This window comes from Piliocolobus tephrosceles, chromosome 15 (genome assembly GCF_002776525.5).
Source record: "Piliocolobus tephrosceles isolate RC106 chromosome 15, ASM277652v3, whole genome shotgun sequence".
Classification (NCBI taxonomy): domain Eukaryota; kingdom Metazoa; phylum Chordata; class Mammalia; order Primates; family Cercopithecidae; genus Piliocolobus; species Piliocolobus tephrosceles.
Genome location: NC_045448.1, coordinates 74457934 through 74485920, shown reverse-complemented (window position 1 = coordinate 74485920; position 27987 = coordinate 74457934). Strand labels below are relative to the sequence as shown.

At 45.2% G+C, this 27987-nt stretch overlaps 1 protein-coding gene across 2 annotated transcripts; it reads right to left on the bottom strand.

Annotated features, from left to right (window-relative positions):
* Nucleotides 1–27628, bottom strand: ACTG2 (actin gamma 2, smooth muscle). 2 transcript variants are annotated; one of them, XM_023187970.1, is made up of 9 exons: nt 27528–27628; nt 18411–18572; nt 17387–17515; nt 11136–11246; nt 10780–10864; nt 6444–6605; nt 5238–5429; nt 3047–3228; nt 213–434 (listed from the first exon to the last, which is right to left on the bottom strand). In XM_023187970.1, the coding sequence occupies exons 2-9, from the start codon at nt 18534–18536 to the stop codon at nt 291–293; spliced, it is 1131 nt and encodes a 376-aa protein (XP_023043738.1). In that variant the 5' UTR covers nt 18537–18572; nt 27528–27628; the 3' UTR covers nt 213–290. The 2 variants fall into 2 exon arrangements, with proteins under 2 accessions (XP_023043740.1, XP_023043738.1); XM_023187972.2 differs by lacking the exon at nt 17387–17515 and having other exon boundaries at nt 1–434.
* Between the last annotated feature and the right edge of the window lie 359 nt (nt 27629–27987).

Below are 27987 nucleotides of genomic sequence, written 5' to 3'. Positions count from 1 at the left end.
TTTGCAGTCAGATACTTGAATTTTAATCTTGAATCTGTGTGATCTTCGCAAGTCCTTGATTTCTCTGAGTCTCAATTTCCTCATCTGAAATATGGGAATAATGATAGCACCTACCTTACAACATTATTGCATGGATTAAAAGTAATGTATGAAAAGTCCTTAGCACTGTGTATGAGACATAGCCCAGGAAAAAAGAGCCCCACACAGAGAAGTAAGGCTTGTAGGTTTTAATGTTTCATTACTGGTGACAGAGTAGTCTTGAGGGGATCCTTGGAGAACCTGTTCTGACTTTAGAAGCACTTCCTGTGGACAATGGAGGGTCCTGCCTCATCATACTCGGGCTTGCTGATCCACATCTGCTGGAAGGTGGAGAGAGAGGCCAGGATAGAGCCCCCAATCCAGACTGAGTACTTCCGCTCTGGGGGAGCAATAATCTGCAAAGAACAAATGTGGTGAATCATGATCAGTCCCCAAGGGAATAAGCAGGGTGGTCCAAAATCTATTTATCCCAGAAAAGGGGAACCCCATGGTCAGAAAAGAACAGGAGAAACGTTGTGATAGATTAGATTTTTGCTCAAAACCTTCACTTCCCCACTCTTCCCTTAATCCCTCCTTGGGAAGAGTGCACTGCTCCCTGTGACTCTGGGCTGGGCATTGTGTTTGCTTTGACCAATGGGATATTAGCAGACATAACACAAACAGGTGCTTGAAATATGCTTGTGTACTTGGGCATGTTCTCTTGTTCTGCCATCTTCATGAGAAGAGCTGCCCCTGGGGAGCTCTTTCAGCCTGGGCCCGTTAATGAGAAATATGCACTTGACCTGAGCTGGCTGGACCTGCAGTTAATTCAGAGCCACTTACTTAGCCAAGCCTGACCTTGATCAGCTAACTCCCAGCTGATGCATGAGCAATAAATGCTCACTGTTATGTGCCCTTGAGATTCCACAGTTGTTTGTTACTTGGCAATAGCTGACCAATACAAATATCTATAAGGGGAACCTTGTTCTGTTCTTGCCTGAAGTTTGAATGCATGGGCAGGCTGGGCTGGGGTTCCTCCATTCCTGAGTATAAACCAGTCTACCAAAACCCTGTTTTGAGCTATCTGTCATCATCCAATTATATCTCAGAAGTCCTCAAATTTATATCTACATTGTTCATGCTTTCCACTAGGAATCCTGGGCTTAGCTTTTAGAAATTCGTTGTTAGGTCAAACAACTTTGAACTCTACCTCAAAGGGGATCCAGAAGGACTATGATTCTTCAACTAATTTTCCAGTTTTTGAAGGGTCTAAGAATTCAGTGCTAGAGCAAGCCAGATAATAAATTGATTTCTTTTGTTGCCTTAGAATCTCTGTACATATTCCCTAAATCGCAGAGATCATGGAATTGTAGAATAAGAAGGATCTTTATAAGTTATTTTATTATCCAGGCAGACAAAAGTCACCTAAATGCTCCTTGAACAGATTATTTCAAGGACTGGGAATGCACAGCCACTAACAAGGTAACAAATTTCTCATGAGAAAACTCTGGCTTCTCTTAAGTTGGTGGTCCTAAATGAGCCCCACCCCCACCCCAAATCTATTCTTTCATGTCCTTGAGACTTGCCTCATCTCCCCCAGTTCCGCTATACAAGTCCTGCTGTCCAGTTTGGATAGGTGCTCATATAAGCACAGACCCGCCTGGACATGTTTGCTTCTTCTACTTCCCCTGCTTAGAGTGTCCTTCCCCTTCTGCTTTTCTTATTTAGGTTGTGCTGGTATTGATCATGTTTACTAATTAGATCCTAAACTCCATGAAGGCTGGCACATACTGTTAAAGTCAGAGCAGTGGCTCATGAATTGGGAAATGCATCAGATCACTGGTGGTTGTTTATCAGTGTAGGTGATGGGGTCAATTCAGACTTATTGGACCAGAATCTAGGAGTGAGGCCAGGCATGGTATCCTGACACACAGTCCTGGTAAAATGCCCCTGCCCCAGGCCTGGCACGATGCTTTCCATAGGACAGGCCTCAGTAATGCACCATTCCTGTGGCTCTGGGTGAGAAGAGCCCACAAGTTCTCATCAGTTTCCTGATGGTCTGCTCCATTTCTCTGTGATGAACACCATCTCTTAGGCACGGGGAAGGCCCGGGGCAGCCTTCCTTCATGACGGTTCTTAGAATATTGACTGAGAACACATTTCCTCACATCAGGCCTACTCCCCAGAGATCAGCTTTACTGTGAGACTTTGAAACTTTCAACCAATGTGTTATTTCTATTCCCAACTCTTTCTCTAAAACTGTTAGCAGCAAAGTTCCTAGAAGGAGCTAAAAATGTCTGTGTGACTGCTTGGAGACCAGAGGCAGGGGAGAAGCTCCCATCCTGCAGATGCCCAGGAGGTGAGAGGCTCTGTTGGGAGGCAGTATGGGAAAGGGCATGGCCAAGATGGGACAGTAGATCAGAGATGTTCAGGAATGAAGGCATGTCCCTGTTGAGTTTGAAGCAGAGCTGGCCCTATGACAAAAACATCCACTCTTTGGAACTTTCAACCTCCTCTGGAGCAATAAAGTTTAAAGATACCATAGTGTGACCTCCTTCTTTTCTTTCCTTCCATTTCCAGTCTCCTGATTATTTATTTATTTATTTTTAGAGACAGAATCTATCTGAATTTATAGTTAGAGACAGGCTGGAGTGCAGTGGCATAGTTAGAGCTCATGTGGCCTTCAACTCCTGGGCTCAAGTGATCCTCCCACCTTGGCTTTCCAAAATGCTGGGATTACAGGTATGAGCCATTACACCTGAATAATATTCTCATCATCCCAAATTCTTTCAGCCTCTTCTTATGTGACATTCCTGTGATTATGTTTGAGATCCATGCTAAGTGGGTCTTCAGCCCATCAATGCTCAAGGAACATAATTCCCTAGGATAAAATTGGCTCTAGTCCAGGATGATACTGAACCCAGGAGACCAGCAAGTTACCAGGCCTGGCAGCCTGTCTCCGAGGAACTCCCAAGTAGGCAAGACTTTATACAAAGAACAGGATGGAGGGAACTGAGGCAAGACCCACCTTGATCTTCATGGTGCTGGGGGCCAGGGCTGTGATCTCCTTCTGCATCCTGTCAGCAATGCCAGGGTACATGGTGGTGCCCCCAGAGAGGACATTGTTGGCATATAAGTCCTTACGGATGTCAATGTCACACTTCATGATGGAATTGTAGGTTGTCTCATGAATTCCAGCGGACTCCATGCCTAATGGAGATCACAGTGTCTAGTCAACAGGCATCACTTCATAAATACGCACACCTTCAGCTTCTCAAATGACCCTTCTTCGATTGTTGCAACTACCCTAGTTCAGAACCTTAATATCTCCCAAAAGGATGATAAAATCAGACCCCCTCCCTTGTCATGGCGTTTCCTTTATTGTCCCCTGTTCTGATTGATCTTTTTTTTTTTTTCTAAGACGGAGTCTCACTCTGTCACCAGGCTGGAGTGCAGTGGCGCGATCTCAGCTCACTGCAACCTCTGATCCCTGGTTCAAGCGATTCTCCTGTCTCAGCCTCCCGAGTAGCTGGGATTACAGGCACGCACCACCATGCCTCGGTAATTTTTGTATCTTTAGTAGAGATGGGGTTTCACCATGTTGGCCAGGATAGTCTGCATCTCCTGACCTTGTGATCCACTCCTCTCGGCCTCCCAAAGTGCTAGGATTACAGGATTGAGGCACCACGCCCAGCCTGATCTTTTACACTGTTGCCTGAGGCATATTTCTAAAGGAATACTTTTGTTATATTATCTTTCTTTTTTCTTAACTTTTTGAGATATAATTCAGTCGTTTTCAGTATATCCGCAGAAGCAAACATCACCAAAATCTAATTTTAGAACATTTTTAATGCCTTCAAAAGAGACTCCCATACCTAATAGTGCTCACTCCCCATTTTCCCCTCCATCCCTGCCCCAGCCCTAGGTAACAGCGAATCCACTTTCTGTCTTTAGAGGTTTGCCTATTCTGGATGTTTCTTGTCAGTGGAATCATACACCATGTGGTCTTCTGTGTGCGGTTCCTTTCACTTAGTATAATGTTTTCAGGGTCACAGCATGGATCAATACTTCATTCCCTTTTATTGCCAAATAAGATTCCATTGCATGGATATACTCATCATGTCACCTGACAGTCCCCCATTGCCTGCAGGTTGACATCCAGCTACTGTAGCCTGGCATCACAGTCTCCTGGAGCAGAAGGTCCTGCATGCCAAACTAGCTCTTGCCATCTGCCTGGTCTCCTTGCCTCTAGTCTTTTTTTTTTTTTTTCTTTTGAGACAGACTCTCACTGTGTTGCCCAGGCTGGAGTGCAGTGACACAATCACGGCTCACTGCAACCTTGATGTCTCTGGGGCTCAAGTGATTCTCCCACCTCAGCCTCTTGAGTAGCTGGGACCACAGGCGTGCACCATCATGCTCTGCTAAATTTTGTATTTTTCATAGAGACAGGGTTTCGCCATATTGCCCAGGCTGGTCTCAAACTTGCAGGCTCAAGTGATCTGCCTGCCTCGGCCTACCAAAGTGCAGGGATAACAGGTGAGTCACCGTGCCTAGCTGCCTAAAGTCTTTTTTTTTTTTTTTTTTTTTTTGAGACAGAGTCTCACTCTGTCACCCAGGCTGGAGTGCAGTGGTGCGGTCTTGGCTCACTGCAACCTCCATCCCGCTAGTTCAAGTGATTCTCCTGCCTTAGCCTCTCAAGTAGCTGGAACTACAGGCACCTGGCTAATTTTTGTATTTTTAGTAGAGATGGGGTTTCACTGTCTTGGCTAGGCTGGTCTTGAACTCCTGACCTCGTGATCCATCTGCCTCGGCCTCTCAAAGTGCTGGGATTGCAGGCGTGAGCCACCGCGCCGGGCCAAGCCTCCGGACTTTTATCCATGCAATATGATTCCACACTGTAGATAGAGGAATCTTGCTAAACTACAACCTGACCTTGCTATATTGCTGCCTACAAACTTTCTGTGTTTTAACTTCATTCTTAGTTTCATGTTATATTTCCTGTTCTGCTTTTCCTGTATCTTGATTTCCTTTCCCTTTTATTTAAAATGAGATCTTCTCTATTTTTTTTAAACACACTTTTCGCCCTTCCTAGGAAAATGTGAGGTATGCATATGTAATTAACAAAGTGTCCATGACTCCTGGTGTTTCTCTCGCCATACCTCACCCACCCCTCCACCCTTCCCTCCTGAGATTGGCAGGGACTGTGGGCAGCACCTCACCGATAAAGGAAGGCTGGAAGAGGGTCTCAGGGCAGCGGAAGCGTTCATTGCCAATGGTGATAACTTGCCCATCTGGCAGCTCATAGCTCTTCTCCAGAGAGGAAGAGGAAGCTGCTGTGGCCATCTCATTCTCAAAATCCAGGGCCACATAGCACAGCTTCTCCTTGATATCTCGCACAATTTCTCTCTCAGCTGGAAGGAGCAGAAATGACAGAAGGTGAATACTGACTCTGTTAGTTTGGTTGTCCCATTCTGATCTCCATGAAAACCTCCTTCTCACATCTACTTTATTCTTTTTTTTTTTTTTGAGACAGAGTCTCACTCTGTTACCCAGACTGAAGTGCAGTGGTGCTGTCTTGGCTCACTGCAACCTCTACCTCCTAAGTTCAAGCAATTCTCCTGCCTCAGCCTCCTGAGTAGCTGGGATTACGGGCATGTGCCACTATGCTCAGCTAATTTTTATTTTTTTAGTAGAGACAGGATTTCACCATGCTGGCTAGGCTGGTCTAGAACTTCTGACCTCAAGTGATCTGCCTGCCTTGGCCTCGCAAAGTACTGGGATTATACGCATGAGCCACCACGCCTGGCCTCACATAGGATGATGATAGACTTGCCCCGAAGAGGGTCAAGGGTCACTCCATTCAATCTTAATTCTTCTACTCCCCTTTCTAAAGAGGGAGTCTCAAGTCTTGATTCCCAAGCAGGACTTTGTATGAGATTTCTGACAAAGCCTTAGGTCTTCCTGGGGGCTTTGCAGGACACATTTCTGGTCTAGACTCAGACTTAGATGTTTGATCTTACAGAATCTAAAGAGGCTCCCACCTAAAAATGCCAGTTGCCCAGGTGGGCCACATGACACCTTCCCCTTAGAAATTCGGGCCTCACTTATTCAATTTGTCCTCAAACCAAAGGTGCCCCTAGGTAATGAAATGCATCAGCGGATCTTCACTACCGTTCAGCCCTGTGAAAACTAGCCCTAGTCCTGGTGTGGACATGGACAGAGGCAGTTGGTCCCTGGGGAAGGAGGGACTGCTTCTATGACTATCTGGTCTTATCCAGAGGCCCAGCCCCAGCTTAAGGCCTCCAGGTCTATCTCAGGAGGGTTTAAAGACACAGAGCCACAGAATTCTCATTGGTTCTGAGAACTTCTGTCCTAAACCAGTTTGGTTCGGAGCTCTAGTCAGAATCAGGAAAGGGGCTGGATACCTGTGGTCACAAAGGAATAGCCTCTCTCTGTGAGGATCTTCATGAGGTAGTCAGTGAGGTCACGGCCAGCCAGGTCCAGGCGCATGATGGCATGGGGCAGGGCATAGCCTTCATAGATGGGGACGTTGTGGGTGACGCCATCACCTGAATCCAGGACAATGCCTGTGGACAGAGAGGATAAGGCTTCTAAAAATATTATTCTTGTCTTTCATCAGTCTCTTTCTAGGACTGTTACCAATGAGATATGACTACCATATTTTCCTTTACCAGTTAAGGATATTCACCCATCACAAGAATCATCAATCATATTTTTTATTTTTTATGTATGTCACTTCCCCCCCGCCCCCAAATGAGACAGTAGGCCTCTGGAAGGCAAGTAAAATGTGTCCTTTTTTTTTTGTATTCCTTGAAACACATCACTGGTAATGCATACTTGTCAATTTGTCATTAAGTCTGCACTGCATGTTCTTTTTTTATTTTCGAGACAGAGTTTTGCTCTTGTTGTCCAGGCTGGAGTGCAATGGCACAGTCTCGGCTCACTGCAACCTCCATCTCCCGCGTTCAAGCGATTCCTCTGCCTCAGCCTCCTGAGTAGCTGGGATTACAGGTGCCTGCCACCACGCCTAGCTAATTTTTGTATTTTTAGTAGGTGCAGGGTTTCACTATGGCCAGGCTGGTCTCAAACTCCTGACCTCAGGCAATCCGCCTGCCTCGGCCTCCCAAAGTGCTGGGATAACAGGCGTGAGCCACTGCGTCCAGCCTCATATTTCTTAATCTAACAACCATGTCATAACTGATGAGAAAGCATTACAATATCATGGCTATTATTTAATATTGTCCAGGATGTCCTAGCCAATTGCTGTGAAACAGAAAATAGAAATAAGAGGTATGACTACCAAAGGGAAACAAAATTGTCATTATTTGCAGATAATGTGATTTTATATAGAAGACCCAACAGAATCAATTAAGAAACCATTAGACCCAGTTAGATGGTTCAGTAAGGGCCAGATGCAAAATAAATGTCCAGAAACCAGTAATTTACTCTTGTATAAGGATCTGAATCATGGCATATTTTATAATAAAAATGAGAGGCAACCTAAAGCTCCAGCAATAGAGAAGTGGTAAAATAAGTAAATAATGAAACCATCATACAATGACTACCACGTGGCCATTAAACATGATGTTTGCAACAAAACAAAGTGCAAGGTCAGGCACGGTGGCTCATGCCTGTAATCCCAGCACTTTTGGAGGCCGAGGCAGGCAGATCACTTCAGGTCAGGAGTTCAAGACCAGCCTGGCCAACATGGTGAAACCCCGTCACTACTAAAAATACAAAAATTAGCCGGGTGCAGAGGCTCATGCATGTAATCCCAGCTATTCAGGAGGCTGAGGCAGGAGAACCACTTGAACCCGGGAGGTGGAGGTTGTGGTGCACCAAGATCACGTCATTGCACTCTAGTCTTGGCAACAGAGCGAAACTCCATCTCAAAACAAAAACAAAAACAAAAATGCAAAGTGCAGGATATGAAACTGTATATGCCATGCATTTCTCCATCGTTGTCCTTATCACGTGCATTGAAATTATCTTTTGCTTTTGTCTATCTCCCACTAAACTGTTAGCTCCATAATGACAGAGTCTGTCTTATTTGTCAGCGTATACCCATGGCCTGGTACTATGTGTGGCACATTGTAGGGAGTAATGGAAAATATATGATGGATGAATGAATGGATAAGTCAGTGAATAAATGATGAATGAATGTTTAAACAAATGTTTATGGAAGCTGTCAAGTCCCTATTAAAGACCATTTTATTTTGAGATTTCCTCTGTTACCCTGAGCACACTTCTATACCAAGGCCACATATAGTCATGTCCACATAGTGACATTTTGGTTAACTTCAGACCACATACACAATGGTGGTGCCATAATATAATAAGGAAGCTGAAAAATTCTTATTGCCTAGTGACATCATAGCTGACATCACGTCATAGGGCAACGCTTTACTCACATGTTTGTGGTGATGTTGGTATAAACAAACCTACTGTGCTGCCAGCTGTATAAAAGTACAGCACATACATTATGATAATGATAATAAACGACTATGGTACTAGTACCAGCTTGTGTATTTCTTATACTATTTTTTTTTCTTGAGATAGGGTCTCACTCTGTCGCCCAGGCTGGAGTGCAGTGGCGAGATCTCAGCTCACTGTAGCCTCTGCTTCCTGGGCTCAAGCAGTTCTCCAGCTTCAGCCTCACAAGTAGCTGGGACTACAGGCATGAGTTACCAACACCCGGCTAACTTTTTGTATTTTTTGTAGAGATGGGGTCTAGCCATGTTGCCCAGGCTGGTCTTGAACTCCTGAGCTCAAAGAGATCCGCCCACCTCGGCCTCCCAAAGTGCTGGGATTACAGGCATGAGCCATTGTGCCCAGCCTCTTATACTATGTTTTTAATAATAGTGTACTCCTTCTACTTATTAAAAAAAAGGTTGACTGTAAAAAAGCCTTAGGCAGGTCCTTCTGGAGATATTCCAGAAGGAAGCATTGTTATCATAGGAGATGACTGCTCCATGCATGTTATTAACCCTGAAAACCTTCCAGTGGGGCAAGATGCGGAGATGAAACACAGTGGCATTGATGATCCTGAACCTGTGTAGGCCAAGGCTAATGTGTATATTTTAGTTTTCATCAAAAAAGCTCTGAAAGTAAAAAAATAAATAAATATATTTAATAGAAAAAAGCTTGTAGAATAAAGAATATAAATAAAGAAAATATTTTTGGCTGAGGGTGATGGTTCATGCCTGTAATCCCGGAACTTTGGGAGGCTAAGGTAGGCAGATCACTTGAGGTCAGGAGTTCGAGACCAGCCTGGCCAACATGGTGAAACCCCATCTTTACTAAAAAAAAGAAAATACAAACATTAGCCAGGCATGGTGGTACACTCCTGTAATCCCAGCTACTTGGGAGTTTGAGGCACGAGAATCACTTGCACCTAGGAGGCAGAGGTTGCAGTGAGCTGAGATTGCACCACTGCACTCCAGCCTGGGTGACAGAGCGAGACTTCATCTCAAAAAAAAAAAAAAAAAAAAAAAATCAAAGAAAAAAGAAAATCTTTTTCTGTTACTACAAAAAAAGTAAAAATGGCTTTAAAAACTTAAAAGTTTATAAGGTAAAAAAATTACAGTAAGCTAAGGTTAATGTATTATTAAAGAAATAATAACTTTTTATTATTATTGTGCAGTGAATAATAAAAAATAATTTTTTATTATTTCTTTAATAAGAAATAACAGGCTGGAGGGCAGTCGCGTGATCTTGGCTCACTGCAACCTCTGCCTCCCAGGTTCAAGCGACTCTTCTGCCTCAGCCTCCCAAGTAGCTGGGATTACAGGTGCCTGCCACCACATCCAGCTAATTTTTGTATTTTTAGTAGAGACAGGGTTTCACCGTGTTAGCCAGGCTGGTCTTGAACTCCTGACCTCATGTGATCTGCCCACCTCAGCCTCACAAAGTGCTGGGATTTCAGGCATGAGCCACCATGCCTGGCCAAGAACAGTATTTTTATGAATGTAGTACAGCCGATGTGTACAGTGTTTAGTCTATAGTAGTGCCCAGTAATGTTTTAGGTCTTCACATTTGCTCACTACTCACTCACTAACCCACCCAGAGCAACTTCTAGTCTTGCAAGCTCCATTCATGGTAAGTGCCCTATACAAGTGTACCATTTTTTATCTTTGATACTATATTTTCACTGTAACTTTTCTATGTTTCAGTATGTTTAGCTATACAAATAAATAACCATTCTGTTACAGTTCCCTACAGTATTAATCATGGTTAAATGCTATACAGGTCTGTAGCCTGGAAGCAACAGGCCACACCATACAGCCTGGGCATGTAGTAGGCTATAGCATCTAGGTTTGTGCAAGTACACTCTCTGATGTTCCCACCTCGACAAAGTCACCTAATGACACACATTTCTTGGAACGTATCCCTGTCATTAATCTATGTGTAACTGCACTTACATTTCCACCACCACAGGTTCTACTCTTTCTGCTTCACGAAGCAGAAACATTCCAGTACTGTTGGAATGTGTGTATGTGTAGAAGCTCCTGGAATGATTACTGTGAGGGAAACAGTTCTTGCTGGATGTTTTTTCCAGCTATACCAGGTAGGCTCACATCCGGCATTCCACACGGGCATTCTCACCTGTTATCCCTAAGCAAGATTTTGCCTGGACTTCAGCTGTCCCTTTGATTCCTCTGAGCAGGAGCCTCTGCCAGACCCCAGCTTTTCCCTACCTCCCCTGAAGTCAGAAAAGGAATGGATTACAGAATTACTCACCTGTCGTGCGGCCGGAGGCATAGAGGGAGAGCACAGCTTGAATGGCGACGTACATGGCAGGGACATTGAAGGTTTCAAACATGATCTTAAAGGACAATGAAGAATAAAAGATTATCTGGCAAAAATCACAGCACTTCTTGGCCTGTAGAATGGTTTGTAATCTCATTAAGGGCGGGAACTATGCCAGTTTGGTAGTTCATTATTCCACACCCACTCCCCCAGGGCCTGGCATGGACTATGGACATAGCAGGTCCTCAGAGAGTTCTGTTGCACTGATGTTTGAAGGGGAGAAGGTATCTGGCCAAGCATCCATGTTGCATTCTTGTGCCAGTGTTTAAGTCTTCCTGGCTTCTTACCTGGGTCATCTTCTCCCTGTTGGCCTTGGGATTTAGGGGAGCCTCTGTGAGCAGGGTGGGGTGCTCTTCAGGTGCTACACGCAGCTCATTGTAGAAGGAGTGGTGCCAGATCTAGTGGAGACAAAAGCCAGATGAACCTGGCAGACTCCCAGTGACTGGAAAATTCTGATTGACATTTCCTTGCTGGGAGAGTGTGGCACCATGTTACACAGGACGGGATGGATCTGGAGAGGAGAATGGTCAACCCTGGAAATTTCTGATTGACATTTAAAGGACATTTGACATATTCCTTCTCAACAGGGACCCAGGTAGGACTCAGACCTGGAACCAGTATTTTCTATGTGTTCATTATTTCCATTTGACCTTCCCTCTTCTCCACTCTGCTACACTCTCTCCCCTGCCTTTGTGCACTGAGTGATGCAAGGCACATTGTCACTCAAGTGTTCATTGCTTTCTGGCTTCTGGCTGTATTTGGCTGATAGAAGATACCTGCAAGAGACTGGAAAGTAAGAGGGCAAAATAAGTCAGGGTTTATCTCCTGACAATAGCGTGGCCCTCCATGAGCACAGTTCCTGTTGGGCAGCCCCTCTTTCAGGGCTCAAGCTCTCTCTAAGCTCCAATGACACTGCCCTCGTCACCTGGCCCCTTCATGTTTAGGGGTGTGAGAGGAGCTCCCTCTATTGCTGGTTCTTGGGTGCCTCGACATCCTTTTGTAGTTGCCTTAACCCTACGCACATTTCTGTAGGACATTCATTTAACCAGTTGTAAAACTGCAGCTGAGTATACATGTCAGTCAATTTCAAAACCCCAGCTGAATGTACACTGTCTCCTGCTGAGAATCTGACAGAGGCACTGGGGCTCAATTTTCACTGTCTATTATTGGCCAGCCTGGTGCTTTAAACCAGGGTTTCTCAATCACAACACTATGACATTTTAGGTTGGATAACTCTTTGCTGTAGAGGGCCGACCAGTATCCCTGGTCTCCACCCACTGGATGCTAGCAGCAGTTTTCAAGTTGTGACAATCAAAAATGTCTGCAGACATTGCCAAATGTCCTTTGGGAAGCAAAATCATCCCAGTTAAGAACCACTGCTTAGCCTGGGCAACATAGTGGGGGCCTGTCTCTACAAAAAGATAAAAAATTAGCCAGGCATGGTAGTGCCTGCCTGTAGTCCCAGCTACTTAGGAGGCTGAGGCAGGAGGATCGCTTGAGCCCAGGAGGTCAAGGCTGCAGGGAGCTGTGATCATGGCACTGTACTCCAGCCTGTGCGACAGAGTGAAACCCTGTCTCAAAATTTAAAAAGAACCACTGTTTTAGAGGAAGTTAATTTCTTCCCGTGTCCAGTTTCTTCTTCAGTGATCAAGTACAACCAAAAAGGAGTCTTGCAGAAGGATTGGGCAAAGTGTAGCAGGGAAATGGGGCTTTGGTTTCCTCAGAGGTGAGGCACAGGGAGGGTCATTTGATGCCATTGGACCTATGTATTTATGGACCGCCAGGTTTGTGCTAAGACGGTGGTAAGTGTGATGAGGGTAGATATGAATCAGACATGGCACCCAATTCTCGGTTGCAAAGTCCAGAGCGGAGAGAGACGGTTAAAAAAGACCAAAACAAACAAAAAGAAAAACACAAACCACATTTCAAGTGAAGGAAGAGGTAGGAGTAATTCATTATCTGAGGGATTTAAATGGGCCTTGAGAGCAAAAGAAGGTCTCCAGAGGCTGCTGTGAAAGGCATCCGAGGCAGAGACCCTGGACTGTGAGCATTGCACAGGAGCCCAAAGGACAGCAACTGGTCTTAAGGAGGGGACCCCATGCTACTTAAAATGTGCTTCCTAGAGACCCTCTCTCGGAGTCACCTTGGATCATCTGATCCACTGAACCAGAATCCTTGGATGTTGGGCTCAAGCATCTGCACTTGATTTTAGTTTATTTTTTGGAGTTTTTATACCTTAAAAGTTAAAGATGTTGATAATTTTTAAAGTTAGAAAAATATTTTTAAGGTCGAGTGTGATGGCTCATGCCTGTAATCCCAGCACTTTGGGGAGCTGAGGAAGGCAGATTGCTTGAGCCCAGAGGTTGGAGACAAGCCTGGGTAACAAAGTGAGACCCTGTCTCTACAAAAAATTTAAAAATCAACTGGATGTGGTGTGCACCACTGGATGTGGTGTGTTCCCAGCTACACCAGAGACAGAGGCAAGAGGATTCCTTGAGCCTAGGAGGCCAAGACCGCAGTGAGTTATGACTGCACCACTGCACTCCAGCCTGGGTGACAGAGGAAAATCCTACCTCAAAAAAGAAAATTTTTTTTTTTTTTTTTTGAGACAGAGTCTCGCGCTGTCGCCCAAGCTGGAGCGCAGTGGCGCGGTCTCAGCTCACTGCAACCTCCACCTCCCGGGTTCACGCCATTTGCCTGGCTCAGCCTCCCGAGTAGCTGGGACCACAGGCGCCCGCCACCACACCCAACTAACTTTTTGTATTTTTAGTAGAGACGGGGTTTCACCGTGTTAGCCAGGATGATCTCGATCTCCTGACCTCGTGATCTGCCTGCCTTGGCCCCCCAAAGTGCTGGGATTACAGGCTTGAGCCACCGCGCCCAGTCAAAATTTTTTTTTTTTAGTGGAATAAAAATCTCTCCTATGTCCATCACCTAACAACCAACATTTAACATTTTGACTTTTTTCTTTTTCCTAATCTTTTGTCTTTATGTATTTTTAAATTTATTACTATCGTTATTTATTTCATATTCTTTTATTTATTATTATTAGACTATGTTAAAATTTGTTTTTATAACATAAATCATTTTACTTTTCATAATAAATATTTGTTTTTAATAAAGTAAACAAACTTTTTAAAGTGCTTATATAACATTTTATCATATACGATCATATATTTAATCACATTACTATTCATGGTGTCTTTGATTTTTGGTTATAAATAATCCTATGATAGTTATCTTTGGCATATTGCAATTTATTTTTTGTATTCAGGATGTTTTCCAAAGAAGAAGATTCTAAAAGTGGAATTACTGGGTTGAAGAACATGGCAATTGGAAGACTTTCTGATTTCTGTTATTAACAAATAGGCTAAACCACTCTTTACTTCAGAATAAAAAAGTGGCTATTTTACCCCATCCTTACCTGAATTCAGTGCTCTCACTCTTAAAATATGAAATAATTTGATAGGTAAAAATCATACCTAGTTATTTTACTTTGATTTTTTTGTTTCAAATGAGTTTAAATTTTTTCACATTTGCAACTTTTCATAATTTCTATTCAGCTAATTAAGTGTTTGTTTTTTATTTGTCTGGAGAACGCTTCATATTTTTAATTGTCAATTTGCATTAACTGTTCATATTAATCCCTCATTGCACTTTTTTTTTTGCAGTTTGTTATTTGGCTTTTAAATTTGGTTATTTTTGAGATATTAAAAGTTATGATTCTTTAAGAAGTCAAATTTGTCATTCTTTTTCTCTATGACCACTCTTACCAGAAGTTTGATTAAATGCTCACATTAACTGTATTATATTTTTGGTAATTTAAATGTTTATGTTTAACTTTAATATTTAATTGACATGGTTTTGGTGAAATGGTATGAGCTTAGGGCTATAAACCAAGATTCTCCAGCTCCCAAAATAATTAATCAGTTGTCCCAGAATAATTTGTTGAATAGTCCTTTCCTCCTGTCTTGTGTTGGAAGTTTCATTTATTAGATATTTCCTCTTTATCTTTTTGCTGGTATCAAATTGTTTTAACTTTACAATTTATATTGTATTTCATTATATTGTGTCTTCCTTCATAATTTAAAAAATTCATTTTGTTTCATAATTTTTGCTTATTTATTTCTGCAAACATACTTTAGAATTATGCTGCATAATTTTTATTGGAATGCAATGAGCCTATTAATTAATTTGAGGACATTTGACACTTTTACCCAATTTGGTTTTTCTTTTAAGGCACATGAGATATATATATACATATATATAATGATTTATAGATATATAATGAAATGATTATATATAATGAAATGATTTTATATTTTATATATATATATATATGTATTTTAAATATATATAGAGTCTCACTCTGTTGCCCGGGCTGGAGTAGAGTGATGCGATCTTGGCTCACTGAAACCTCCACCTCCCAAGTTCAAGCGATTCTCCTGCCTCTGGAGTAGCTGGGTGACAGGCGCCCACTACCACACCCAGCTAATTATTGTATTTCTAGTAGAAACAGGATTTCACTATGTTGGTTGGCCAGACTGGCCTCGAACTCCTGGCCTCAAGTGATTTGCCTGCCTCAGCCTCCCAAAGTGCTGGGATTACAGGCATGAGCCACTGTGCCTGGCCTTAAGGCACATAATTTATTTTTAAGGGTTTCTTTAAAGAGTTCACACATTGTCACTACTGTGAATAAAATAGTTTGTCTTTTATGTTTTCTTCCTTCCTTCCTTCCTTCCTTCCTTTCCTTCTTGGTTTTCTTTTTTTTTTTTTTTTTTTTTGAGACATGCTTTCAGTCTATCACCCAGGCTGGAGTGCAGTGGTGTGAACACAGCTCACTGCAGCCTCCACCACCTCTGCTCAAGTGATCCTTATGCCTCAGCCTCCTGAACAGCTGAGACCACAGTCATGTGTTACCATGCCCAGTAAATTTTTAAATTTTTATTTCATAGAGATAGGGTCTCACCATGTTGCCCAGGCTGGCCTCAAGCTATCCTCCTGCCTTGGCTTCCCAAAGTGTTGGGATTATAGGCATGAGCCACTGGCCTCTATTACGTGTGTGTTTTTTTTTTTTTTTTTTTTTGAGACAGAGTCTCACTCTGTTGCCCACGGTGGTGTGCAGTGATGCAATCTCAGCTCACTGCAACCTCTGCCTCTTGCATTCAAGCGATTCTCCTACCTCAGCCTCCTAAGTAGCTGGTATTACAGGCGCCCACCACCACGCCCAGCTAATTTTTGTGTTTTTAGTAGAGACGGGATTTCACCATGTTGGCTAGGTTGGTCTTGAACTCCTGACTTTGTGATCCACCTGCCTTGGCCTCCCAAAGTGCTGGGATTACAGGTGTAAGCCATCATGCCCAGCCTATTATGTTTTTAAATTAAATAATGTTACATATCTATGAATCATACATGTCACTTATTGAGCACATAAGTATGTTCCATGCCTTGGGATTATACTAAGCATTTACCTAATTCAGTCTCTAAAGCAACCTAAAGCACAAAGTGTTTTTTATCTTCACTTTACAAATGGGAAAACTAAGACTTATAGGGTGGGTTTTGCACCTGGATTTCCTGGCATTGCCTCTAATGTCTGTGCTCTTACCCACTCCACTGTATAACGTGAAATCTATTGCATTTTATATGCAGTACTTATCTCACATCGAGTGACTCAATCTAGGATTTAGAGAAAAGTATAAATGAATTACAGACTTCAAGTCAACATTCCTCATTTCCAGTTGCAGTCTGCTCAGTAAGCCCTGTATCACATTTCCGAAGACAGCCATTGCAGAAACAAGAACACTCAGCCAACTGTCAGCAGAGTTAATCGCAAGAATATTAGAAAGGCTCTATTAGCATTTTGCACACATAATTTTGTTGACCATGAGCTCCACCATGTAAAAATTCTGCTCCCCCTCCAACCATATTTTCTTAAACAAAAAGGCTTCTAGAAACCCTGAGAGAGTTCTACTTAAAAACTTTCACTGGAGACTCATCATCATACTCTAGCATCAGTCTACCTATGTGAAGTCTTGACAGGGAAGATAAGAATGAGAGACGGCTGTTTGCCTCTCTTGAGCCAGCACCAGCATTTTAAAGAAGGGGTGAGCACTGGCCTGAGTAAATATTGCAGGAAGAGATGATCATGGGGACTAGACGGGGACAGGTCCTCCGATAACAAGACAGGGAGTTAGGAACCCCCTGTTGGTTAATGAAGAGCTACTGAAGATTTCTGAGGAGGTGAGTGACATGAGCTGACCTGTGTTTAGAAAGATCAGCTTTGCAGCAGTGTAGAGAATGAATTCGGTGAATGAGGGCAAGAGACCAAGAAATCAGCCAGGAAGTCATTGCAATAGTCCAGGGAGAGATGTTGGCAGCCTAGGTTGGAGAAATGGTTGTGGGGCTGAAAAGAAAGGAAAGACAGAAGTGAGAAGCATTTTAGATTGAGAGTTGACAGAGCACAGTGGCCTATGGATACGAGGGTCATGATGATGGGTGATCATTAAAGTAGGCTCATTAAGGGGGAGTCTACAGATACCTTCTCCATGTCATCCCAGTTGGTGATGATGCCGTGTTCAATGGGGTATTTGAGAGTTAGGATCCCTCGCTTGCTCTGAGCTTCATCCCCCACATAGCTGTCTTTCTGGCCCATTCCCACCATCACACCCTGCAATGCAAAGAGAAGAAAAGAGAAATGAATTGACTGAGGGCTCCACACAGAGGGATTCAGGCACTGGAAGGTCTCTGAAGAAGGATGAGGATGGGAAAAACAGCTTTCTTCACCTGGAAACAGGATAGCAGGAGACAGGATGGAGCAGATACCAGTGAGTGTGCAGGTGTCAGGAAGAGAAGGTGGAGGATTTCTTGTGGGTTGGCCTTTCTTCTTTCTCTTCAGGCAATGTTGTTTTCTGAGATAAAACAAGCCCCACCCATACACTTCTTCCCCTCGTCCTAGTACACACAGACACACAGACACACAGACACATAGTCACACAGACACACACACACACACACACACACAACTTGTATGTACCCTCCTCAAATCCCCTGTGCCTGCACTTTTAGATCTCCAAATCTTTGCTATTCTCTCCACCTGCTAAAATCCTTCTTATTCTCAGGTATTCCTTTTTCTGTGACACCTTTCCCTTCCTATGAAATATTTTACCTCTATCACAGTCCATGATCTCTGACTAGTTAAGTGTATTTCTTCACAAAATGTAAATTTCTTAAAGGCAAGAGGCTTGTTCAATTAATTTTTCCAAACCTAGCAACCCCCCAAATGTAAGCCAGACACAACAGTGTCATTGTGTGCCTGACGTATATTGGTTTTGGCCCTGGATATTTCTACTTAAAGGGTCCTGCTCTCTCAGTTAATCAGAAAAGAACTCCCTACACCTGGCATGCATGCACGCATGTGCATGCAGAGACACACACACACACACACACACACACACACACACACACACACACTCTCCCTTCCTCTAACCCCCAGCTCAGCAGGGTCTCACAGTGTAGCGCTTACTCCTAGTGGCTCAAAGCCTGGTATCCAGATGAGCACACACCTGGTGTCGAGGGCGGCCCACGATGGAGGGGAAGACAGCCCGGGGGGCATCATCTCCTGCGAAGCCTGCCTTGCATAGGCCAGAGCCATTGTCACACACGAGTGCGGTGGTCTCCTCTTCACACATGGTGTGAGTGGCCGAGTGAGCTGGGGACTGGAGCACCTTGTGGTTTGTGGGAGAAGAGAACTAGTCAGCCACTTATCAAATCAGTTTGGAGACAGTTTCTAGGCTTTGGGGCCTGACCCTACCTGCAACCAGGGCACACTTCCAGGAGGGACAGGCACGGGCTCAGCCTCCCACTCTCTGGCAGTTGAGCCTCCTCCCTTTACCCTGAATTGTGAATTGTGCCCCCCTAAAGATTCATGTTTAAGTCCTAACCCCCAGTACCCAGAAGATGACTGTATTTGGAGATAGGGTCTTTAAAGAGATAATTAAGTTAAAATGAGATTAATGCAATATGGCTGTCATCTAATATGAATACTCCAATAGGATGGGTGTCTTTATAAGAAGAGGAAATTAGGATCCAGATGCACGCAGAGGGTAGGCCACAGGAGGATGCAGTGAGAAGGTGACCACATACAAGCCAAAGAAAGAGGCTAAAAGTTCTGGAAGGACACCTAGCAAACCGATTATAGTGATTACCTCTGGGAGTGTGGAGAAGAACTGGGAGAGGAAGTGCTGTGTTATATCTATAATATTTTAATTTTTTTACAAGGAGGCTGCATTTGCATATAGTTTATATAATTAAAAATCAATAGCATAACATATCACTAAGGAAAAAATAGGCAGTGGTTATAGGTGAAATGTACATGCCTAAGGGTAGAAGCACCTTGACAAGGAAGGGGCACTCTGGGAGGAGAGAGGAAAAGAAGGAACTCCATGATGGGACTCACTGTGTGCTGCCTTGACAGATGGGGACAGCAGAGGATTCCCTCCCCCATGCCGAGATCCGAATTAGGATAGATGCAAACTAATGAAGAAATTAACTTTCCCAACATCTGCTGCACGCGTTCTTTCTTTTTTTCTGCCTTCCTTCCTTCCTGTGTCCCTTTCCTTCTCTTTCTTTCTTTTGAGTTACAAACAGCAGCTGACAAATTCCTGGCATTTGGTGATGAAGGAGAAGCAACAGAGCCTCGGAAGATGGTGAGAGATTGCCTCCTAGCCTGGGAGGACCCAGTGGGGCGGGGCAGAAGTGGGGAAGGCCCCAGCTGAGGGGCTGGGGAGGCAGACTTCCAGAAGTCCAGAGAAAAGAGAAGTGCCAGGCACAGAAAGAGAAGGAGGGCTGAAGTTTTATCCAGAATGTGTAACCGCAGGTGCCTACGACATGGAGCGCTGAGAGGGGAACTTCTGAAACCTGTGATCCTGGTCCCAGAAGACTGTGACTGAAGCAGAGAGGAGGCAGCACCACAGGCCTGAGAATGTGAGGTCTGAGGCTAGGTAGACACTGAGCAGAGGCTTGTTAACATTTTCAAGAGTAAAACGAAGACCTTCTCAGTTATATTCAAAGCAAGGCTCACACTAGGGGAGAGGCCTGCTGTGACTTCTTAAATCCAGCTTTGCCTCTGTCTCTGCTGATCCTTATGTCTCCCATGGCCCCAGTGATGAGTCCTCATTCTCTAAACCAGCCCACAAGGTCCAGAATAGGATATCCCTCTTGATAAAGCCATGTACTAAGCAATAATACAATTTGGTATATTTGCAGCTGCCTCAGTCAGTGTCAATGAGGAGGCAGCAATATGTCTCAGGGCTCTACTCTCAACCCTTTCTCTTTTTTTTTTTTTTTTTTTTTGAGACGGAGTCTCGCTCTGTCGCCCAGGCTGGAGTGCAGTGGCCGGATCTCAGCTCACTGCAAGCTCCGCCTCCCGGGTTTACGCCATTCTCCTGCCTCAGCCTCCCAAGTAGCTGGGACTACAGGCGCCCGCCACCTCGCCCGGCTAGTTTTTTGTATTTTTTTAGTAGAGACGGGGTTTCACCATGTTAGCCAGGATGGTCTCGATCTCCTGACCTCGTGATCCGCCCGCCTTGGCCTCCCAAAGTGCTGGGATTACAGGCTTGAGCCACCGCGCCCGGCCTAACCCTTTCTCATGTGATATTTTTATAAATGAATGAAAATATAATGCACAGGTTGATCAAGTTTTCAGATAAAACAGCTGGGAGAGGGTAATATTAAATACACTGGGTGAAAGAATAAAAATCCAAGAAGATCTCAAAAGGCAGAGAAAATGAACTGAATCAAAAGAGTTTTTTTTTTGTTTTTTGAGACGGGGTCTTGCTCTGTCACCCAAGCTACAGTGCAGTGGCAAGAACACGGCTCTCTGCAGACTTGACCTCCCAGGCCCAAGCGATCCTCCCACCTCAGCATCCCCAGTAGCTGGGATCACAGGCATGCCCTGCTATGCCTAGCTGATTTAAAATTTTTTTTCTGTACAGATGGGGTCTCCCTCTGTTGCCCAGGCTGGTCCTGAACTCCTAGGCTCAAGTGATTCTCCTGCCTCAGCCTCCCAAAGTGCTGAGATTACAGGTGAGCCACCACACACAGCCAAGGTTAAATTTAATGAAATGAATATGAATTCCTATATTGTGAGTTTCAATAACCAAACTCTGAAAGCTCTGGTGGCCAGGCACATTGGCTCACGCCTATAATCCCAGCACTTTGAGGCGGGCGGATCACGAGGTCAGGAGATTGAGACCATCCTGGCTAACACGGTGAAACCCTATCTCCACTAAAAATACAAAAAAAAAATTAGCCGGGCGTGGTGGCGGGCACCTGAAGTCCCAGCTACTCGGGAGGCTGAGGCAGAAGAATGGCGTGAACCTGGGAGGCAGAGCTTGAAGTTAGTCGAGATCATGCCACTGTGCTCCAACCTGGGCGACAGAGCGAGACTCTGTCTCAAAAAAAAAAAGAAAGAAAGAAAAAAAGAAAGCTCTTGTTTAGCATCTGTGAGCAGGACTTGGCGTCTTGTTGATCATTAGCAGTGTACTATGGCCGGGATAAAAGCTACCTCTGCCCTTAGCTGGGGTACTGTGTGTGGTTCTTGGGGCCACCCTTGCTGGCAAAGGTGTGGAGAAGTGGCTTCACAGTCACTGCTTGTGAGTGTCAAATTGTACTACTTTTCTGAAAGGGAATTTGAAAATACTTATTAAAGGCCTTAAAGATGTACACACCTTTTGACTCCCCAAAAGCACTTCTACGAATCTATCTTTGTGAAACAGTCATGGGTGAATGAAAAGATTTGGCCTGTTTTCACACCTTTGTTTAAAATGATCAAAATTAGGAACAATCTCAATATCAAAAAAAAAGTTACTGAATAATAAATAAGTTGGCTTGTAAAGTAATTGCTGGAAGCCTCCACACAATGGAGAGACTAAAATATTTAATGCAATAGAAAAGTTGCAAGTTGCTTTGGTAGGTAAAACAGCAGTATGTTCAGTGTTCCCATTTTTGGTAAAAATGGATTTTTAATTTTAAAAAACATGGGGTTTTCCACATATATTATCTATTTAATCCTCAAAACAGCCCCGAGAGAAGATATCTTTAATTCCATCTCATAGCTTTGGAAGCCAAATCTCAGAGAAGGTAAAGAAGCCAGAGCTCTCTTCACTGAGAAGAGGCTGGGAGAGGCAGGCCTGGCACCCACTGAGGACACTTCCCAAGCCTGAGATGTGCCTTCCTCACTACTTTGGGGAGCTGTCATAACTTCTCCATGTTTGGTGTTTTTGCTTCAGTCTGTCTGTCCAGAGCTGTTGGCAGCAAGCACCCTAAAACAAAAGGGTCTGTGTTCTTTTCTCTCTATGAAATGGAGTCCCTCCTGTGCCAGGGCCACGCCTAGATTTACTTTGTACAGCCCCAGCACCTAAGTGGGTGTTTAACACATAGGCGGTGCTATGGTTGGAATGTTTGTGCCCTTCAAAATTCATGTTGAAATTTTGTTACCAATTTTAGCAGCAGGGTTCTGCCCTCTTGAATGGACTAAAGTCCTTCTCAGGAATGGGTTTTTTATAAAAGGGCGAATTTGGTCCCTTCTCGCTCTCTCTTGCCCTTCTGCCATGTGAGGGCACAGCAACAAGGCGCCATCTTGGAAGCAGACTCTGGGCTCTCACCAGACAGACGCTGAATCTGCTGGTGCCTTGATCTTGGACGTCCCAGCCTCCAGAACTTTGAGAAATAAATTTCCATTGTTTATAAATAACCCAGTCTTACATATTCTGTGGTAGCAACAAACATGGATTAAGACAGTAGGTGTTCAATAAATATTGAATGACAGTGTTGCCATCTGAGTGGCCCCTCCCAGACCTGGTGTGCTCTGCCACTGGGATACCTGAGTCCCCACAGTCCAGCCTCATGATGGTTCAGTCACAAGGGCCTGACTTAGAATCACATGGGCAGTTTTCTCTCCAAGCTGGCCAGTGAACAGCAGTGCTGCCCTGTTCTAGCAGGTGGTCCACCTTGAGGGGAAAGCAACCTCCAAAGCGAGGAAGTAGCAAAAGAGGCAAAGCTATGCTCCGAGACTGTCTCCCTCTGGGGTCCCTCAGCGTCCCTCTCTCCTGTGTGACTTACAGTTCAAGCCTGTCTGGGTTTTCAATGAGCCCTTTTGTCTCCCTCCCCAAACTCACTCCAGCGTTTCCCACACACAGAAAGAGGCAGAGCCTGGAATTTTGTTTCCAGTGCAGAGCAGCAGCTGAGACAAGCCACAAGGCAACTTGAAGCTGTCAGCAACGCTGTTCTGCAGCACTTCGGGTGGCTTGGAGTTTACTGTTTTGAAGGCAAAACCCAATGTGAAGCGAGGGCGGGGAAGGCAGAGGGAAGGCAGGGGGAGGGCTGGTGGAGTCGAGCCTCTGAAGGGCCCCGTGCTGCTCTGAGAAGGTGTTCACCCTGGAGCCAGACTCCTGTACTGTCTCTGCCAGGAGAAATGCTAAACTTTCCTCAGCTGCTTTCTGGTAATTTGTGGCTAGACTCGAGCATGTCAGCTGAACCAGAGCCAAAGTCACTGTGGTTTCCTGGGGTCACAACCGCTTCATGCTTGGCGGGGAGCAGAGAGTTGCTCTGGTTCCTTCAGCACGAATGACATCTGGGCTTCATTGAAGCTCTCACTGACTCAAGAACGAAGCTTTTATTGCCTTTGCCCCGAAGGTGGCCAGAAACCAAAGACATAATGAGTGCAAGTCATTTGCTCACTCACCCGTCTCCCTGGCCACCCCAAACACGATGTGAGGGCAGAGCTGTTAAAATCCACCCACCCCAGTACCTAGAAGGAGACAAGTTTGGCTCTAGAAATCTTCTCACTGCTCCTTCCTTTACCCTCTTCTCCCTCCTGGTTCCCGCTTCCCACAGCCCAGTCCCTTTGTCCTTCCCTGGGCCCTAGTTTCTCCGCTAGAACATGGAAATGATGGTATCTGTCTCACAAGATGACGGAACGGAAATGAAGGTGCCGTAGACATTGTAAGTGTAGGCAAATTCCAGCCTGTTTCTATATGGCCTATATCTCAGGATGGTTTTGCTTTCCTTTTTTTTTAAATACTGGGCCTCTCTCTGTCACCTAGGCATTGAGTCCAGTGGCACCATCAAGCTCACCGCAGGCTTGAACTCCTGAGCTCAAGGATCCTTTCTCCTCGTCCTAGGAGCTGGGATGACAGGCATGTGGCTGGCATGGTCACTACATTCTGCTAAGTTCAATTTTTTTTTTTTTAAGAAACAGGGTCTTGCTATGTTGCCCAGGCTGGTCTCAAACTCTTGGCCTCAAGTCGTCCTCCTGCCTTGGCATCCCAAAGTATTGGGATTACTGGTATAAACACTGCACCTAGCCCTACATTTTCAAATGGTTGAGAAAAAAACAAAAGAAAAAAATATTTCATGACCCGTGGAAATTATATGACATTCAAATCTCAGAGTCTAATAAATAAAGTCTTACTGAAACACAGCCACACCCATTCACTTACATATTATCTATTGCTGCTTTTGTTACAATGGTAGAATTGAGTACTTGTGACAGAGACCTTCAGGCTCCTAAAGCCTAAAATATTTACTTTCTGGGCCTCATCAATCCCTGTCGTCAAAGGCTGCAAAGAATAATAATTCTTATTAATCTCTCTTACTCTTCTCCATCAAAACTTGCTCCCAGGATGAAGCCTGTCATATTGAAAGGAATTAAATGATCCATTTCACACATCAATGACTACTGAAAGTTGAATTTATGTCAGTTCTCAAAGACATGTTCATTTTGACAGAAAGTGTTAGGCCTAAAAGGAGGGCCTCTGTGATAATGAGATTTCAAACAATAGCTGGGGACAGGTTTTTGGGTGAGGGCTTCAAGTGACATGTAAGCAGCTGTGTCTCTGCCTTTTATTATTTGCCTACACATATCTACAAACCATCAGAAACCCTGGTGGAGAGAAATCATCTATGAAAAACACTGCCATGGTGGAAAATTCTAGCAGCACCTCTAATTAACTTCGTGGTATCTTCACGAGGTTCATATATATACGTGAGTTCAGTGAAAAACAACTCTGTTGAGTAATATTTTGGATCCTCCAGAATCTGTCGCGCGTGCCTTCTCTTTTGGCTCTTACCTGGCCTTCCATTCACTCCCCTGGTTCTGCTCCTGTCCAGACCCCTCTCTTGAGCTCTAGGCCTGCACAGCCTGCTGTGCATCTCCCCCACCAAACCCCCGACCCCGGCACCCCAACTCCACACCTCCAGGACTGCTCTCCTCATCACCAGCCTCTGCCTGGAGCTGCCCTCACAGACTCACACCACGCAACCTGAGCCCACGCCCAATGCCCTGGTGCCGCCCTCTTCCCTCTCAACCTATCACCAGCCCTTCTTACTTCTACCTCCACGGCACCCATGCCACCAGCTCAGGACCACCGCATGCTGCAGTTGTGCTCTTGCCCTGTTGCAGTCCACTCTCCTCACAGCTGCCAAAGCAGCCCCTTCAACAGATACCCTCCAGATTAAAACCCTTCCATGGCTCCCCATAGCCTGATCCTTTAGAGTCTAAAGCCCTTGTAATCCAGCCCTGTTGACCCCTTGATTTTAGTTTTTTTTTTTTTTTTTTTTTTTTTTTTTTGAGACGGAGTCTTGCTCTGTCGCCCAGGCTAGAGTGCAGTGGCCGGATCTCAGCTCACCGCAACCTCTGCCTCCTGGGTTCACGCCATTCTCCTGTCTCAGCCTCCCGAGTGGCTGGGACCACAGGCGCCCACCACCTCGCCCGGCTAATTTTTTGTATTTTTAGTAGAGACGGGGTTTCACCGTGTTAGCCAGGAGGGTCTCGATCTCCTGACCTCGTGATCCGCCCGTCTCGGCCTCCCAAAGTGCTGGGATTACAGGCTTGAGCCACCGCGCCCGGCTGATTTTAGTTTTACCTGATTCTTGCCTTGCCATCTAAATTGAGTGGAGTTGAGCCACTTGAGTCCCAAAGACCATGCTCACTCTTTACCAGGACTACCTTACTTCAGGAGCAAGCTCAGGCACCTCTTCCTCCAGGAAGTCTTCCCTGATAACTCCTGGGCTGAGTGATGGGCTCCTCCTGGGCTTTACCCCTTTCATATACTTATTTGCTCCATGGTTCTCATCTGTTTATCTGTCTCTTCCAGTAACTGCAGAAGCCTCTCCACTGTCCCTAAGGAGCAGGGACAGTGCCTGGCCCATAATAAGTGCTCAGTAAATGTTGGCAGAATGAACAAGGGGAAAGAGGAAAGATATCTTGCCCCAAGTTCATGATGTCACACGGCCCATCCCCTTTTCTCAGGCCTGGCATGTAGGATCTTACTGTTCTTTGCAGTTTCTCCAGCACCCATCCATCTCTGTCACAGGAAGCTCTGCCTCTTTTCAGCCCAAGGGTTAGTATGAGAGTCCAAACCACATTCAGGTAATCAAAGTGAGCACTTAGAGCCTCCCTGTACAAAGTGTGGTCCCAGACCAGCAGCCTCAGCATCGCCTGGGAGCTTGTTAGGAATCCCAAGTATCAGGCCACATCTCGGCCTACTGGAGTCAGAATCAGGGGTGGGGCATAGGGCAATCTATGTTTTAACAAGCCCTCCAGGTGATTCTTAAAGTTTGAGAACTCAGGGCAGGGCCCTGACAGCCTTGAGCTGAGTGCCGTATATATGCATTCTCTCATTTAATCCTCACACCATCGCCAAGTAGATAATGTTATTCTTGCCCCCATTTTACAGGTGAGGAAGCTGAGGTCACTCAGTAACTTGGTTAGCCTGGCAGTCTGCCTTCACGTCCTGCACCGCCACATCCGGCCTGCCTCATCTGTGAAGAGATGCTAGTGAGTTCTGATGCCAAACGTGGAAGTGGCCCCTTAATCTCATCTTCCTCTTAATTCTTTGTGCACGTGTGTCTGTGTGTGTTGGGTGGGTTGGGGAGTAATGACATCTGCAAATGGGTTACAGTTGGGTGTGAGTCTTTTGAATGAGTGGCTGAATGTCTCTAGGCCTCAATGTCCTCATCAGAGGAGGAGAATGAACTAGATGGGCCCCAAGGTCCTTCTACCCCAAAACCTCATGATGCCACAGGGCCAGTGGAATTTTCCCCATCCCCCAATGATCCTAGAGCCTTCAAGAACTGCAAAAACCCTCCATTCTCCTCAGCCAAGCACAAATCAGAGGACAGAGACCCAGGGGATCTGAAGAAAATACCCTCCCATTCCCAGCACAGACATTTCATGGACTAAACAGCTCACGGATACCAGGACCACTGTTGGCTTTGGCTCAAGTATTCTGAAAAGAAGCTGCTTTTCTGCAAAGTATATGATGCCCTAAAACAGCCTCCCAGACATTCTAACCCAACACAAAGGACATCAGGATGTGGACCTTCACTGACCCGGGGGAGCAGGGCTAGTAGAGACTGCAGGCATTATATCCCACCAGCCCCTTCCGAGGCAGGGAGCACGGTTCCAAGCTGCCCCTGCCCCAGGATGTCCCATGGCCAGCCATGCCTTTTCCCGGCAGGCTGCAGTATGTTCGCAGGTGCCGCTTCCCACCAAGTGCCCTGGCGTGTGATCTGGGCCAGCGCCACAGAAGTCAGGCCAATCCAGAGGCACCTCCCGCACCCAGGAGGCCAGGCAGCCCCCGGAAAGGAAGAGGTGGCAAAAGCCGTACAGTACTCACCGAGGGTATGAGAGGCTCTTCTCCCAGTGACTGAGGGCTGGTGTGTCTTTAGCATGAATACCAGAGCAATATAAAACCCCAGAGGCGGATCTTCTTTAAACAAAGTCCCTAAAAAGGCCAGCTGACGGTGTGTTAGCAATATTACCATATAAGGTGGTTTTTTCAATAAATCGCCTTGGGGGTAGGGAAGGGGGGTGGGTAGAGTGAATTATCACTTGAAAAATGTATGCAAAAGGACTCAGTGGCGACAGCCCCGGTGCTGGTAGATTTGTTCCTTTTATGCTGCACTTGCATAAACAAAACTCACACCAGGCCTTATAAGCTGCCCAGAATGAGACCAGATGCAGCTGTTCTCCTGGAGTGAGAACCATACCAAGAATGGCAGTGAGCCTCCTCCGTCCACACCTCCCTCCTCAGGGCCTGCTGCATGCCGCCCCTGGGTCTGCCTGGGACACCCAGG